This window comes from Fusarium musae, chromosome 1 (genome assembly GCF_019915245.1).
Source record: "Fusarium musae strain F31 chromosome 1, whole genome shotgun sequence".
Lineage (NCBI taxonomy): Eukaryota > Fungi > Ascomycota > Sordariomycetes > Hypocreales > Nectriaceae > Fusarium > Fusarium musae.
The window spans coordinates 4,498,919-4,512,095 of NC_058387.1; the positions used below are offsets into that span (position 1 = coordinate 4,498,919).

At 49.2% G+C, this 13,177-nt stretch overlaps 3 protein-coding genes across 3 annotated transcripts; 1 reads left to right on the forward strand and 2 right to left on the reverse strand.

The window, feature by feature from the left end:
- Positions 1–161: 161 nt before the first annotated feature.
- On the reverse strand, positions 162–3,765 carry J7337_001355 (uncharacterized protein; the record flags this gene model as incomplete). Its single annotated transcript, XM_044819097.1, has 3 exons — positions 162–3,136; positions 3,264–3,409; positions 3,509–3,765. 3 exons carry the CDS (start codon positions 3,763–3,765, stop codon positions 162–164), a joined length of 3,378 nt encoding a protein of 1,125 aa, XP_044686799.1.
- Positions 3,766–7,221: 3,456 nt separating this feature from the next.
- On the forward strand, positions 7,222–9,620 carry J7337_001356 (uncharacterized protein; the record flags this gene model as incomplete). The annotated part of the gene is made up of 2 exons (XM_044819098.1): positions 7,222–7,675; positions 7,732–9,620. The coding sequence occupies 2 exons, from the start codon at positions 7,222–7,224 to the stop codon at positions 9,618–9,620; spliced, it is 2,343 nt and encodes a 780-aa protein (XP_044686800.1).
- Positions 9,621–10,076: 456 nt separating this feature from the next.
- HIS3 (imidazoleglycerol-phosphate dehydratase) lies at positions 10,077–12,694 on the reverse strand (the record flags this gene model as incomplete). The annotated part of the gene is made up of 2 exons (XM_044819099.1): positions 10,077–10,273; positions 10,327–12,694. 2 exons carry the CDS (start codon positions 12,692–12,694, stop codon positions 10,077–10,079), a joined length of 2,565 nt encoding a protein of 854 aa, XP_044686801.1.
- Positions 12,695–13,177: the final 483 nt, after the last annotated feature.

The window sequence follows — 13,177 nt, forward strand, 5'->3', positions numbered from 1 at the left end:
TTGTAATGGTTGAGATACGATTACTAATGCTGCGAATGACCGTTGGGCTCTATATGATTTATTGTCCACTGTTGCCAAAATGCTAATGCCAAATGCGCTACTCCGCTTTACACGTAACCTCAATGCTAGACATAAATGTATACCACAATAATATACACTCTCTACTCATCCGCAGGCCTATCACTTTCCATGCTTTCCTTCTCTTTTGACGCAGGCTCCTTGCTTTTCTTTTTCATCGAGAACCGCCAAGTTCCCATGCCCATACGACCCTCTTTAGGGGCTTCCTTTGTTTTGAAACTGCCCTGGCCCAACGATGGGCTGCTGGTCACGCTTTCGTAACTGCGGCCAAGTTGCGACAGATCTTCCCCAATTTCATCTGCGTCGCCGATGCTGGAACGATGCTCTGCTGACATATTCTTGTCAGAGAACGTGCTGCTGCCAGGTCCTTTCTTGAAAAGGACGGAATCCTTACTCAGCCTAGAAGACAAGGTGCTGAATTTGCTAGAACTTCCTTTTCTAAACAACTTCTTGACAACACTACTGTCAGCATCCTTGTGGCTCGCGGCGTTGTTGTCGGTAGTAGAATTCGAGGCTGTCATTCCTAGATCCAAAGACTCATGAGATTCCGATATCGAGCCCTGTGTATGAACAGAATACGTGTCGCGAGACATCCGCGAATCTGAAGGTGAATCATCAAGGCTTGGAGGCACTTCAATTGTCGGGGTCAGAACTTCCTTGCCCTTCGTGCGGCCTTCCTTGGACTTTCCGCGTTTCTCTTTATCCTTGCCCTTTGACTTATCCTTATCAGGACTTGCATCCCTCTCTCTACGGGTAAAGAAGGGTGTCCTGAAGGTCGGTGCCGCTGGGTTGAGATGTCGACTCATGGACGCACGGTGACTTGGGGGACGAGATCCGATAACACCGACCTGGCTGGGCGATGTCTGAGGGTCGAGGAGATCGTCATCGTCAAGGATCTCATCATTTGCTGTAGCAAGGGTTGTTTCGAGCACAGTCGGTACTGCACCGAGCGAGGGTCGGCGAGATGGGTTCCTAGAGGACCAGCGTCCTTCGTTCGGGGACCAAACTCCCTTCTTCCCCAGCATAGAGAAATCCCGGGGAATGTTCCAGATAGAGCCGCTGTCCGTTGAGGGTCGAGGAAGATCAATGGATTTGATCGACGCAGGTCGCGAGTGCGGCAAGTCATTATCACCTGTAAGAGCTCCAGCACTACTAGTAAAGGGGTTGAGTCTCTTGGCAGAGAACGGCCTAGACGTAGGCCCCATGCTTGACCTGCTGGTTTCACCTCCGGAGTGCCTATTCATCCAGGAGAAGCTTATCCTGCGCTTGTTGCCTGGCATGTCGTGATCATCAGTGCTTCGGGGAAACGATTGGCTCTGTCCTGTCTTGAGGCTGCCGATCGCGGGTCCTTCCACATCTGCCGGCTTCGGACCCCTGTTACGTTGAAAGTTAGATAAGAGGTTAGACAGCCTGTGGCTTGAAGCGAGAGGTGCTTGCTGAGGAGAGGAGTTGATGCTCAGAGAATGAGAGTCAACGTCGTTATACTGGGGGAAAGGTAAGTTATGTGATGAGCCGTGAGGACTGGAAAACATGTTCAGAGAGCGTCCATCAGACGACAGTGGTGACTGCGGGTTCTCTTCCTCAGCGGCAGTAACAGAGTCTGGCAAAAATTGGCTAGGCAGATGCTCTTCAGCATCCTCAAATGTCTCGTCAAAGATACCCGAAGGAAGAAGAGCATGGGCTGTAGGGCTTAGTGGTCCCGCGTTCGCCCTAAAGTCGGCTTCTGACTGGTGATCATCGGCGTTGTCGGCTGCATTGTGATTTATGAATAATATCTGGCTGAATCCAGCCCGACTAAAGCCAGTTGAAAATGTGTCTTCGGGGGGGCCGAATTGGTTGGGCGGAGGTGATAAGTTGATGTGGGAAAGAGAGTTGATATTTCCGCTGTCGAGGATATCTTGGGAGGCAGCAGGCTCAAACTCCATGGCAGTGGGGTCTGGTTGGCTGCTGTAGTAGAGCGTCAACTGATGCTGCTCTTCCTTGAGAAAGCGTATTTGCTGGTCAAGATTATGAAGCTTCTTGGTTTCGGCGACGAGCTGATTGTGCAGTTCCTTTCTCCTGGCATCCCATTCTCTTCGCACGTTCAAGTCATTCTCCTTCCACTGCTCATCATCACCACCTGGAAGTTGCTCTCGAGCAGCCTTGAGGTCTTGGAGCTGTTTTCCCTTCTCCTTCAACTCGGCCTCTAGCTCGGCACATTTCTCCTGCAACTCTGCATTAGAGTCGTCAAGTTCCTGGCCGTCTTTATCCCGCTTAGCTTCCAGCTCTTTCTTCTGCGCTTCGAACCCCTCCCTCTCTTTCTTCATCCTCTCCATCTCATTCTCAAGCTTTGAAGCAGTATCTCGGATCTTGGACTTCTTATTTTCCTTGTCCTTCAACTGCTGCTCTTTTCTCGCGCGATCCTTCTCCGCTGTACGCATTTGCTCCATGGTAGTACGGACGCTGGCCTTGAGCTGAGCGGTCTGTTCCTCCTTCTCTTTGAGCGCCTGTCTCTTGGCATCTTTCTCTTGCTTGAGCTCTTCCTCTTGTTGTTGCAGTTCAGCCTCTTCCTTGGCATACTGAGCCTGAGTCTCGTCGACTTCCTTCCGAGTGGATTCAAATCGGCGATTCAGTTCATCCAGCGATAACTCCGGGCCATCTACAGGTGGAAGCTTGATTAGAGGTTGATCCATGCTGGCGACGGAGGGTGAGTGTCGTCGATTGACTGTATTTCGTCGCTGACTTGGACCAGTGGCGCCAACGTCAGAGGTGGACGCGTTGTTGCCATCAAGGACAGGGGCCGCCTCGACAGACGGCACTGGAGGCTTCTTTTGCGAGTCGGAATCGTCATCTTCATCACCATTTTTTGAATGGGAGTGGTCGTTGTTAGGAAAGCTGGTAGGAACACGTGAGTTACCTAACTGAGGTCTGCCATCTTTTCCGAATGTTCTAAGTCGTAAAACTTGACTTCCAGCCTGGAAGTTATTCGGGCCGACAGCAACAACCCTTATATTGTAAAAGTGATCTGGTTTCAATCCTGTGACAGTGATCGCGACTTCGTTTCCCGGTGATTCGCCAACTATATGGACCGTGTTAGTCAAGGCTTGATATTTTCCTCTGCCGAAGGTTCCGAGATAAATCTCGATAGCAAGACCGACCATGAACACCATTGACTTGGATAGTATATTTTTGTACCGGCCGATTACTGGTTGGGCGAGTCCAGCTTAGGGTAGCAGCATCGGATCGAATGCCAGCGAGGGAAACATCGGGAGGCTCAGGCACGTCGACCCCGAGGATATTGATCAGGTCTGGAACGGGTTTCCATAACGTCTGCCACGAGCGATGCAGTAGCCTGTAATGAGGGAGAATCAATGGTCAGCGCGGTACAAGGAAAGGGGCGTAGTTGCTTTCTAATTACCAACTAGGCGCGAGACATAGGAGGTTGACTCACCAAACGACAGCACCAAGTGTCAAGACCATTTTGGAGTGATGGATCAAAAGAACATGGATGCGGAAATCCAGCAATGCTTCGACCGTGGCGGGGGACAGATACTCGATCAGACGACGAGGATCGAAGAAGACGGTGAAACTGCTGCACAGAAAGAGGTAGAGCAGGGCCTTCTGGTAGCTGGCGCGAGGGCTATAGATCCACCAGAAGCCAAGTACGCTGAGGATGAGAGTGGTCAAGACGGGCAACTCCCATGACATGTTCTCAGCGGTCTCAATCTTGGTGGAAGATGTTGCTGTCCTTCTCTTCCAGACCACCGACAAGAGTCCAAGTCCAGGTCCAGTTCCGATACCGATACCAAATCCAAGCTCAGGTTGTCGTGTGGGAGGGAAAGATCCTTGAGGCAGATGCCGATGCCGATGCCAACAGTGGGTGAAAAAAAGGCGGGCATGGGTAAGGATGGTCTTGCCTAGACCTTGAGTTAACTAGAGAGACAGCGTGGTCATGGAAAAGGGTGGAGATTTCAGCGGCCCTGTTGGGCTCTGGCCTCCTTCTCTGGTGTTAGTGTTGTCTCGTTAGTTATGGTTGCAGTGTCCAAATTCTCAGCCACAGCGCTGTCCTGTTGTTCATTGCGGAGGTACAGTGTCTTTTGTCGTTCAATGGCACAGTACTCCGTGTGTCGCCTGGTCCTTCAAGCGTTGGCAAATCGTAATGTGCGCCATGTTACCCTGCTTGGCGATCTTTCATGCAAGATACGACAGTTATCACTGTTTTCACTACACTGTATTTGGACAACGTTTGCCACAAATTTGTCCCGGTTTTTCAAGCGATGCTGTAGTTAGAACCCACTGTCTATTAACTTCCAACAGAGCTGTCTATTATTGATTGCAATCAATTCTTACCAACCTATATTCATAAGGTAGTTTATAGTGTTAGTACTCACATAAAACTGCTGAAATGCACTCACGAACATGGTGCGCTACTAGCTAGCGTGCGTAAGCGGATTCACGGTCCCTTGGAAACGTCACTGGTGATGTTTGCGTCAGATTTGAAGTTTCCCGCTCACGGAAGACACGACATGGCTGAGTTTTCCCCAACGGCTCGGGTCTTAACAATGGGGTCCCGTCTGCACGGCATCATCATTTGCCATTGCAAACAAGGCCAGTTTAGGGTTTCTGCCGTTTTACACCCTGGAGAGAGCGGATGAGGGCGCCAAGTGCACGATAGGCGAGTTCCTTGCCATTGTTCGCTCTCAAGTGTACACAATGTCTGCACATCTACCTCTGGACATCGATGCTCTCATTGGGTTCACTCGGACAATATATGCTTTCTCATCCTTCTCCCATGGTCAAATAGTAAGTCTTCGCTGGCATCACCATTATTAGCTTAGGCAGCTTTTTTCAATTGCCGGTTACCGCCTCATCTTCAGCTTTTAGGCCTTTTCTTAGTGCCCATGTATAAGCCTTTCTCCGAGGCTTTGCTCAAGTTGTAATCCCTGCCTAGGTAATGCCAACAGGCCCATTACTATTGACTCTGAGCTCGGGATGTCAGCTTTCTTCAAGCATGTGAATTTGTTTGCGCTGGACTGAACAATTTCCACTTCTCGGACTGATATTGTTTGACGAGTTGATATACTCTGGATGAATGATCTGCTTTGGCTGTGACTTGTTCCTTAACGGTCTGTTTTACGCCATAACGGAAGAGAGTTGCAAACACGAGCCTCGATCGATCAATGACATCAGTATCACCACCAGCGTCTTTTATCGTAGCATCCCCTCTTGGCAATGGATCGAGCTTGATAGGAACAAGGGAACGAAACATGAATCTCTTAAAAGATCTGAGATTTGTCAACCTACAACAGAGCGATGTGACGTTTTTCAGTCCTGGTTCAGCATGTGCTTGGGCCGCGGCTTTTTAACCAATCCCCACCTACTGCTGCTCAAGAAATACCTTTTGAAGTAGCAGGTACTTGTTGAATACTACCACCAAGCAAAGTTGTCAGGTTCACTTAAAGTTATATGCGACAAGACAGAATAAATCTTTATCAGCATGCAAGATCGTATCAAGATTCGCATACATAGGCAAGTTATATTTCTATATCCCACGCAAAGCTATGACATTGGGTGGCTGTCTAAACATTCAGGGTAAGGTGGTGTGTTTGATAAAGGATATACCTGGGGAAAGTTTTGCTCTGTCTTTTTATATGAGAGAGAATTCATGTGGTAGTAGGATATTAATATAATCTTTGCCAAATCCTGGATACCTGCCTCGGTTCATACAAAGCGGTAAGTGTGTAAGTGGATGGAAGGCATCCAATATTCGTTACACACGGAGTGGAAAGAACAATAGAAAATGGTAGAGAAACCAAGATTCTCTCACATTTTTAGATACAGGACTATGAAAATGAAGATGGAAGATGTAGATTGTGATCAGAACAATACCAACGAGTGTTATCGACTAACTAAGTGGTATAGTAGTGGTGGTGATAATCAAGCACCTCCAGGTGGAACAAAGCCGCCGGGATTCGAAATCATTATCTCCGGTGAGACATTGAAGCCAGCATATTTTCGAACATGAGTTGACTCGAGTCTGGTATGTGTCTATGCTTCAATCGTTGAACAAAGCTATGTTAAACCCCTGCAGATTTACAGCCTATCCGCGCCATCCAATTATCAGCAATAGTGTTGGTTCAGCGACAGAACCTGAGAGAACAGCATGTCCCAGAATTTAGAAAATATGACGCATTCAGCTGTGAAAATTAACAACTAATCAGGTTTACAGAATCATCTTATTAAAAAAGTATCCGAAAACTGAATGATTGGAGACTTAACTCGACAACTTAGTCCGCCTGAGCCGTTCATGTGATAGATTCTGCCGGGGCATCCATCATCCATCATGATTCTGGCGGACATCTAGACCCATGCGAGCTGGGGATAGCGTTCTTTGTACCCGGTACTAAGGCAGTGTTATGTTGGGCCGCCCCTCATGGCATTTCTGTTGCACTGACTTCGTCATTCTTCGCTGACTGCAGGCTGTTTCTATGCTTCTATGAGGTGTGCCGTGGCACAGGAGTAAGACGCCTCCAAATCATGATGAAATTACTACACACTCGTTTCTGTGATGTTTCAACCCAAATAATTTCATATTTGTTATTGTTTAGGACTAATTTCCAAGTAAAAAACACTTCTCCAATCCTGGTGAAGTCTTCACCTGATCTAATCGACTCGGCGACTGGGGTAGTAGTTAAGAGAGAGAAAAAAAAAAAGGAAGTGACCAGGCAGCCAGGCTAGGCCAGGCCAAGCTCGGTCAACCACAGCATGGAAGCGTCTCTTGTACTCGGTACCTCTATTGTCCATTACCTTACCTTGCGCTCAACCCGCCTCAAGCCATTCTGTACCTGCACCTACTCCCCCAACATTTCACATTCCATTCCATCTTTTCTGGTCTGTCTAACTCACCTTAGAATTTCGACTGCATACCTTTGGATCGCCTTACGCTTAAGTTTCCCCTCCATATTCAGATAAACTTCTTTTAGGACTCCGGGCTCTTGTCACCTGCTGCTGTTTCGTTTCCTCTCGGGAGCTTCTCAGTGTCGTTGGCCCTTCGGATCGTCGTGATATCCCCCGCGACAAGCCGCCCCAGCTTCTCCAACTCGCGATCAACATTGACAACACAATAATCTTTCCCATACGACGTCCTCTGCCGTAATAGGCAAGATGCAATATGTGCGCGGCCTCAGCGAGTCCGTCTCGACTGCCTGGAATTCAATCAACCCTGCGACTCTCAGTGGTGCTATTGATGTCATTGTCGTCGAGCACGAGGATGGCACTCTGGTCTGCTCGCCGTTCCATGTCCGATTCGGAAAGTTCTCTCTCCTAAGGCCGTCTGACAAGAAGGTCGAATTCAAGGTCAATGGCGTCAAGCAAAGTTATTCCATGAAACTCGGCGAAGGCGGCGAGGCCTTCTTCGTCTTTGAGACCACAGACAGGATCCCACAGTCGCTGCAGACATCGCCCCTCGTTTCTCCCGCTTCCAGTCCTGCGAGCAGTCCACCCCTCAACCCGGAACAGTCAGAATCTGGTTTGCAGGAGCCGGAAGCGTTCGAGCTTGACGCTTCAGAGTCCAAACTGCGACGCCCGCTCCCGTCCGTGCTCTATAAGAAAGACGATGGTAACTCTAGGCATATCCTGCCCTCTTTAAGCAAACAAGGACTAACACCAGAGCAGGCTTGATCACACCCCTTTCGACTTCTCCAGAGTTATCCAACGCCCGCCCGGCATCTGGCGACTGGTCTTCAAGGGTGCCTCGACCACATAGTGACGATATTCTCCGTGCCAGTGCTAGAAGCCGAGGTCTAGACGGAAACAGTTCCGCCGACGATGATGAGCATGTTGCTTCTGAACGATCCTCCAGTCCTCCGCCTCTGGCACCGGGCGAGGCTCTCGAACGTGCCAGGGCCTTGTCTAAAGGACTCTCCGCCGCAAGCATACCTACAAAGGTCACTGACAGCGGTGATTTGATGCTAGACATGAATGGGTTCAAGGGAAACGAGGAGGACATTCTTCGGGCTGAGATTTTGGCTCGACAGATTCTTTCCGAAGAGTTGGATGGAAACTATGACATCGGCGCACTCATTGGGTTCGACGAGCAGGGAAACCTATGGATCTATAGCAGTGAAGAGGCCAAACAGGCTGCTATGAACAAGACTATCGAGGCGTCTTTGCAGTCGCACCGCAGGGCTACTGCAGCCGATGCTATTTCTGATCCCGGTTATCAGAGCGACAGTAGCGATGCAACTGCTTCTCCCACTCCATTGCATCGAAGAGCCGAGTCCGACGCTGGCCCTATGGATTTGCAAACTCCTCCCCGCACCCCGCCGAGCTCATCGGGGCATGCAGGAGATCCCAACAGGAATTACGCCAAGACCTTGCGATTGACTAGTCAGCAGCTCAAGGATCTGAAGCTTCAGCCAGGTGCGAACTCGATGGCTTTTACTGTCAATCGAGCTACCTGCAAAGCAAACATGTACCTTTGGAGGCATGAGACGCCTGTTGTCATCTCGGACATTGACGGTACTATTACCAAATCGGACGCCCTCGGCCACGTGTTGAACATGATTGGCCGTGACTGGACTCACTCAGGTGTGGCCAAGTTGTACAGTGATATTTCCGCCAATGGTTATAATATCATGTACCTTACCAGTCGATCCGTTGGACAATCGGATACTACAAGAGCCTACCTGGCGGGTATCGTTCAGGATGGCTATAGGATGCCGCCCGGACCTACAATCCTGTCACCAGATAGAACCATGGCTGCACTAAGGCGAGAGGTCTACCTTCGCAAACCCCACATCTTCAAGATGGCAACTCTTCGAGACATTCGAAACTTATACGGCCCAGATCGTCATCCCTTTTATGCCGGTTACGGAAATCGTTTGACCGATCAGATCTCTTACCGGACCGTCGATGTCCCTCGAAACCGCATTTTCACCATCAATTCAAACTCGGAAGTGTCTCTTGATCTACTGACACTCAACAAGCTCAAGATGAGCTACGTGAATATCAACGAAGTCGTTGACCATTACTTCCCTCCCGTGAGCACACTGGTAAAAGGTGGCGGCGAGGAGTACACAGATTTCACGTATTGGAGGGATGATCCTCTTGCCATGGCTGATTTTTCAGCAAGCGAGAGTGATGATGACGATGACGATGACGGCCTAGGAGGACCTACTAGCGAGTATGGTGATGATGAAGAGGAATACGACGATGACGATGGCGAAATAGATGAAGAAGTGGAAGAGATCGGTGAAGGACTTGCCGATAGCTACATCTCTCGAGCATCTATGGATGAGTTTGCCGAAGCCGCAAGTGTTTTGGGCGGTAGCGTTGACGAAGAGCGACTCAAGGCGTCTATGACACGCGACTTGAAAGAAGCTTACGACGAGGAGGATGAAGATGAGATTTACGAAGATGGCGAGGAAGGCCATCAAGACGAACACAAGGCCGACAGAACTCCTGATGCTGCTCCCATTGGACAAAGGCGTCAAGGTCGGCTTAAGGAAGACGTTCTCGCCCAACACATAACCGGGGTTGGTCATCTCACCGTTGAGAAGTGAAGTGAAGTGAAGGAAAGCTAAGTATCACGAACAGGCCACCGAGGCTATCGCTGCTACTTCTACCAGGCAGTAAGTTGTAACGAATTCAAAGGCGTTTTTTAGAGTGTTTATGGGCTATTTTTCATCGACGTTGATGGCGAGAGTCTTTTCTGACTGCATAAGAGGAGTTGGATAAGGTTGACAAGGGGGAGAAAGGGTTTTTACATAGTGAGGCATAGCGCGGCGTTGAGCGTTTCATTGTACTTGTAGTGGTTACATCATGGCATTCTGACAGACAAAGGCTTTTGTTGTTTGACAGGCTGAAATATACTACTTGAGCAAGCTGCATTTTACTCTGGAGCACCATGGTCTGTGTGCATATTGAAACAACATCTTTCTCCAAGCCGGCGCTCCTATCCTAAAGAAAACCCATCTTTTGTCTACATACGCCTTTTTCCATTTGTTGTATGTCCCTGTCTACTGCTGTTGCTTCAAATAGTTGAGTCGGATCTCCACAGCCCTTCTGTGAGCCTCAAGCTCCTCGACCTTGGCCAGTTGCATGACGGCGGTACCAACATTCTTGAGACCTTCAGCAGTAAGGTTGGAGCTTGTAATGTGCTTCTGGAACGAGCCCAAGTTGACGCCAGAGTACTGCTTGGCGAATCCATAAGTAGCTGTGAAAGTTGTTAGCATCAATCGCATACAATAAATTAACGAGAGAACTTACGCAAAGAGTGGTTGACACCAGCAGAGTAGTCGCCAACACTCTCAGGGGTCCAGTGACCAATAAACACACTGCCAGCGTTCATGACATGATCAACAGCTTTCTCGGCATCCTTGATTTGGAGGATGAGGTGTTCAGGGGCATACTCGTTGCTGATGCGCATGGCCTCTTCAATGTCCTTGACCTGAACAGTGACAGAGTGAGCAATGGATCCTCGGACGATATCGACACGAGGAAGAGCAAGGGCTTGTTTGTGAACTTCGTCCTCGATAGCCTGGAGCTCCTGCTCGTTGAGGCCAACAGCAAGCAGAATGACTTGGCTATCGACACCATGTTCGGCTTGAGAAAGAAGATCAGAGGCAACAAAAGAAGGGTTGGCATCCTTGTCGGCAACAACAAGAACCTCAGAGGGTCCAGCTGGCATGTCAATACCGCAGCCAGCATTGGTGTCGTTGCTGACGTGCATCTTGGCCGCAGTCACAAATTGGTTACCAGGTCCAAGAATCTTGTCAACCTTGGTGACACTCTCCGTACCATAAGCCAAAGCGGCAACAGCCTGAGCACCACCTGCCAATACAATGCTCTCAGCACCGACCTTGTGAGCAACGTAGACAATTTCAGGGGTAATGCGACCATCAGATCTAGGAGGGGAGGCAAATACAATCTTCTGGCAACCAGCCACCATAGCTGGAACTCCAAGCATCAGAGCAGTACTGGGAAGAACAGCAGTTCCACCAGGGATGTAAAGACCGACTCGCTCAATGGGTCTCGAGAAGCGGCTACAGACAATGCCAGGCATTGTCTCAACCTGGAGAGACTTTTCCTCCTGCTGTGCAGAGTGGAACTTTCGAATATTCTCAAAAGAGACGTCAATAGCTTCAATGGTCTCAGGCGAGATATCCATAAGCTCCTTGGGGAAGGGAGCCTTCAGCACAGGCGATGTCAATGAAGTGGCCTTCTCAAACTTGTGGGTGTAAGATAGAACAGCCTTGTCGCCGCCAGTTCGCACGTCCTCGATGATAGGCTGAATAATCTTCAAGATGGCGTCGGGGGATTTCTGAGATGGTCTCTTGAGCTTCTCTACGAGATCAGCCTTGGAGATCTTTGAGGCATCAACTCGCTCCATAGCAATACGTCCATCAGCTGGTTTCTCTGCTGCTGGCTGTGAGGACTTCCCGGGGGCTGCATCGATCTCGATACCCTCCTTCTCCGCCCACTTGCCCTTGGCATTGCCTGTTCTACGCTTGACCTTCAAGCTCTTGGCGTCCAGATTAGCCTCAATGTCTGCGAGGCTAACACCTGCGCCAACAGCCTTAGTTAAAGCAAAGTAGATCAAATCAGCAGCTTCGAAAGCGATGTTCTCTTTGGTCTTGCCATCGCAAAGCTCCTCTGCTTCCTCCATAATCTTTGCTCGCAGAAGCTTCTCATCGGAGAATAAGCGGGCCGTGTAAGAACCCTCAGGGGCAGACTCTTTGCGTGACTTGAGTGTCTGTTCGAGTGCTGAAATGCCCTTGAGGTCTCCAAAGCAGCCAAACTGCTGGAGGTGGCAGAAACGGCCATTCTGATTAACCACAAATTTGAGAGTGTCGTTGTCACAGTCGAGACCAATTCGCAACAGTTCCTGGGTGTCACCAGAAGTAAGTCCCTTCACCCAAAGACCACGTTTGCGACTCTGGTAGACTCCGGTTTGTGTTCTGAGAGCCTCCAGAATACTCTCCTCGCTGGTATAGGCGAGACCCAACGCGATCCCGGCATCATCGGTAACCACAGTAGGGATAAGGCCGTCAGGTCGATCGGATTTCCAGTATGATGCGATAACCTTAGATAACAACAATCGACCCGAATCGTTCCTGTCGGTCGTCAACCTTGTAGAAGGGATGATAGGGATTGCATTGGCCTTCTTGGCGATTTCGATGAACTTTTCGATATCGGTCTTAGGAGCTGGCTTGATGTAAAGGCTCTTGATCTTCTTGGCTGATGCTTCCTTAATAAACTTGTCGACGTCGCTCGATGAAATGTCGAAATCTTTTACTAATAGACCATTTTTGGAAGCTGTGGAAATGTCAAGGGAAGAAACAGTGGGAATGGCTCTTGCGCCATATTCTGTGTACTCAGAGTAGGACTCTGAAGCAACAAAAACCGTTCGAACCCCGCCATCGAGCAACGCAATCACATCGCCTGGGTCACTTAAACCCGTGACATCCATGTGAACATTGGTTCCGGCACTGGGGCGACCCCAATCCTTAGAAGCTATCTCATAGAAAGGAGCTCCCAGAAGGGCAATCTCATGACGAGTGAGGCCATCATTGGTAGCCTGTCCATCGGGGCTGCCAATACTCACCAAGAATGGCAGTGGTAGAGTCGTCTCCATCTTTGTAACGAACCAGATGAATACAATTGGTGTCGATTATAGTCGAAAGCTTAGCATGGAGGTTGTTAAATCGAGTAGTGAATGAGTGAAGATCGCCCGTGGAAAAAGTTGAATTGATGACTATGAGTCCTCCTGCATCGGCGAGAAATGGTGGGGCACTCTTTACTCATTGCCCCTCCGTCGTTCGTTCCTTGCTTGAAATCCGACTTCCGCCAGTGGCTACTTAGTACCTACCTAAGTATAGTACTTTAGACATATGATACCTAGGTATCTAGTAATGAGGAAAGAAATTGCGATTCAAGGTTACAAGCCGTTTTCGCCTCATACTCCCTAATGGCCTTTAAGAATAACTCATTTTGATCCTGTCACTCTCATGACTTTGTTGTTTTGGAAAGCTCTTTTTATCGGAATGAGCGCATCAGAATTTAAGGTGTGGTCTGTGCAGTTTTCGCTACCAGATCACATCTCGGATTATCGAAACTT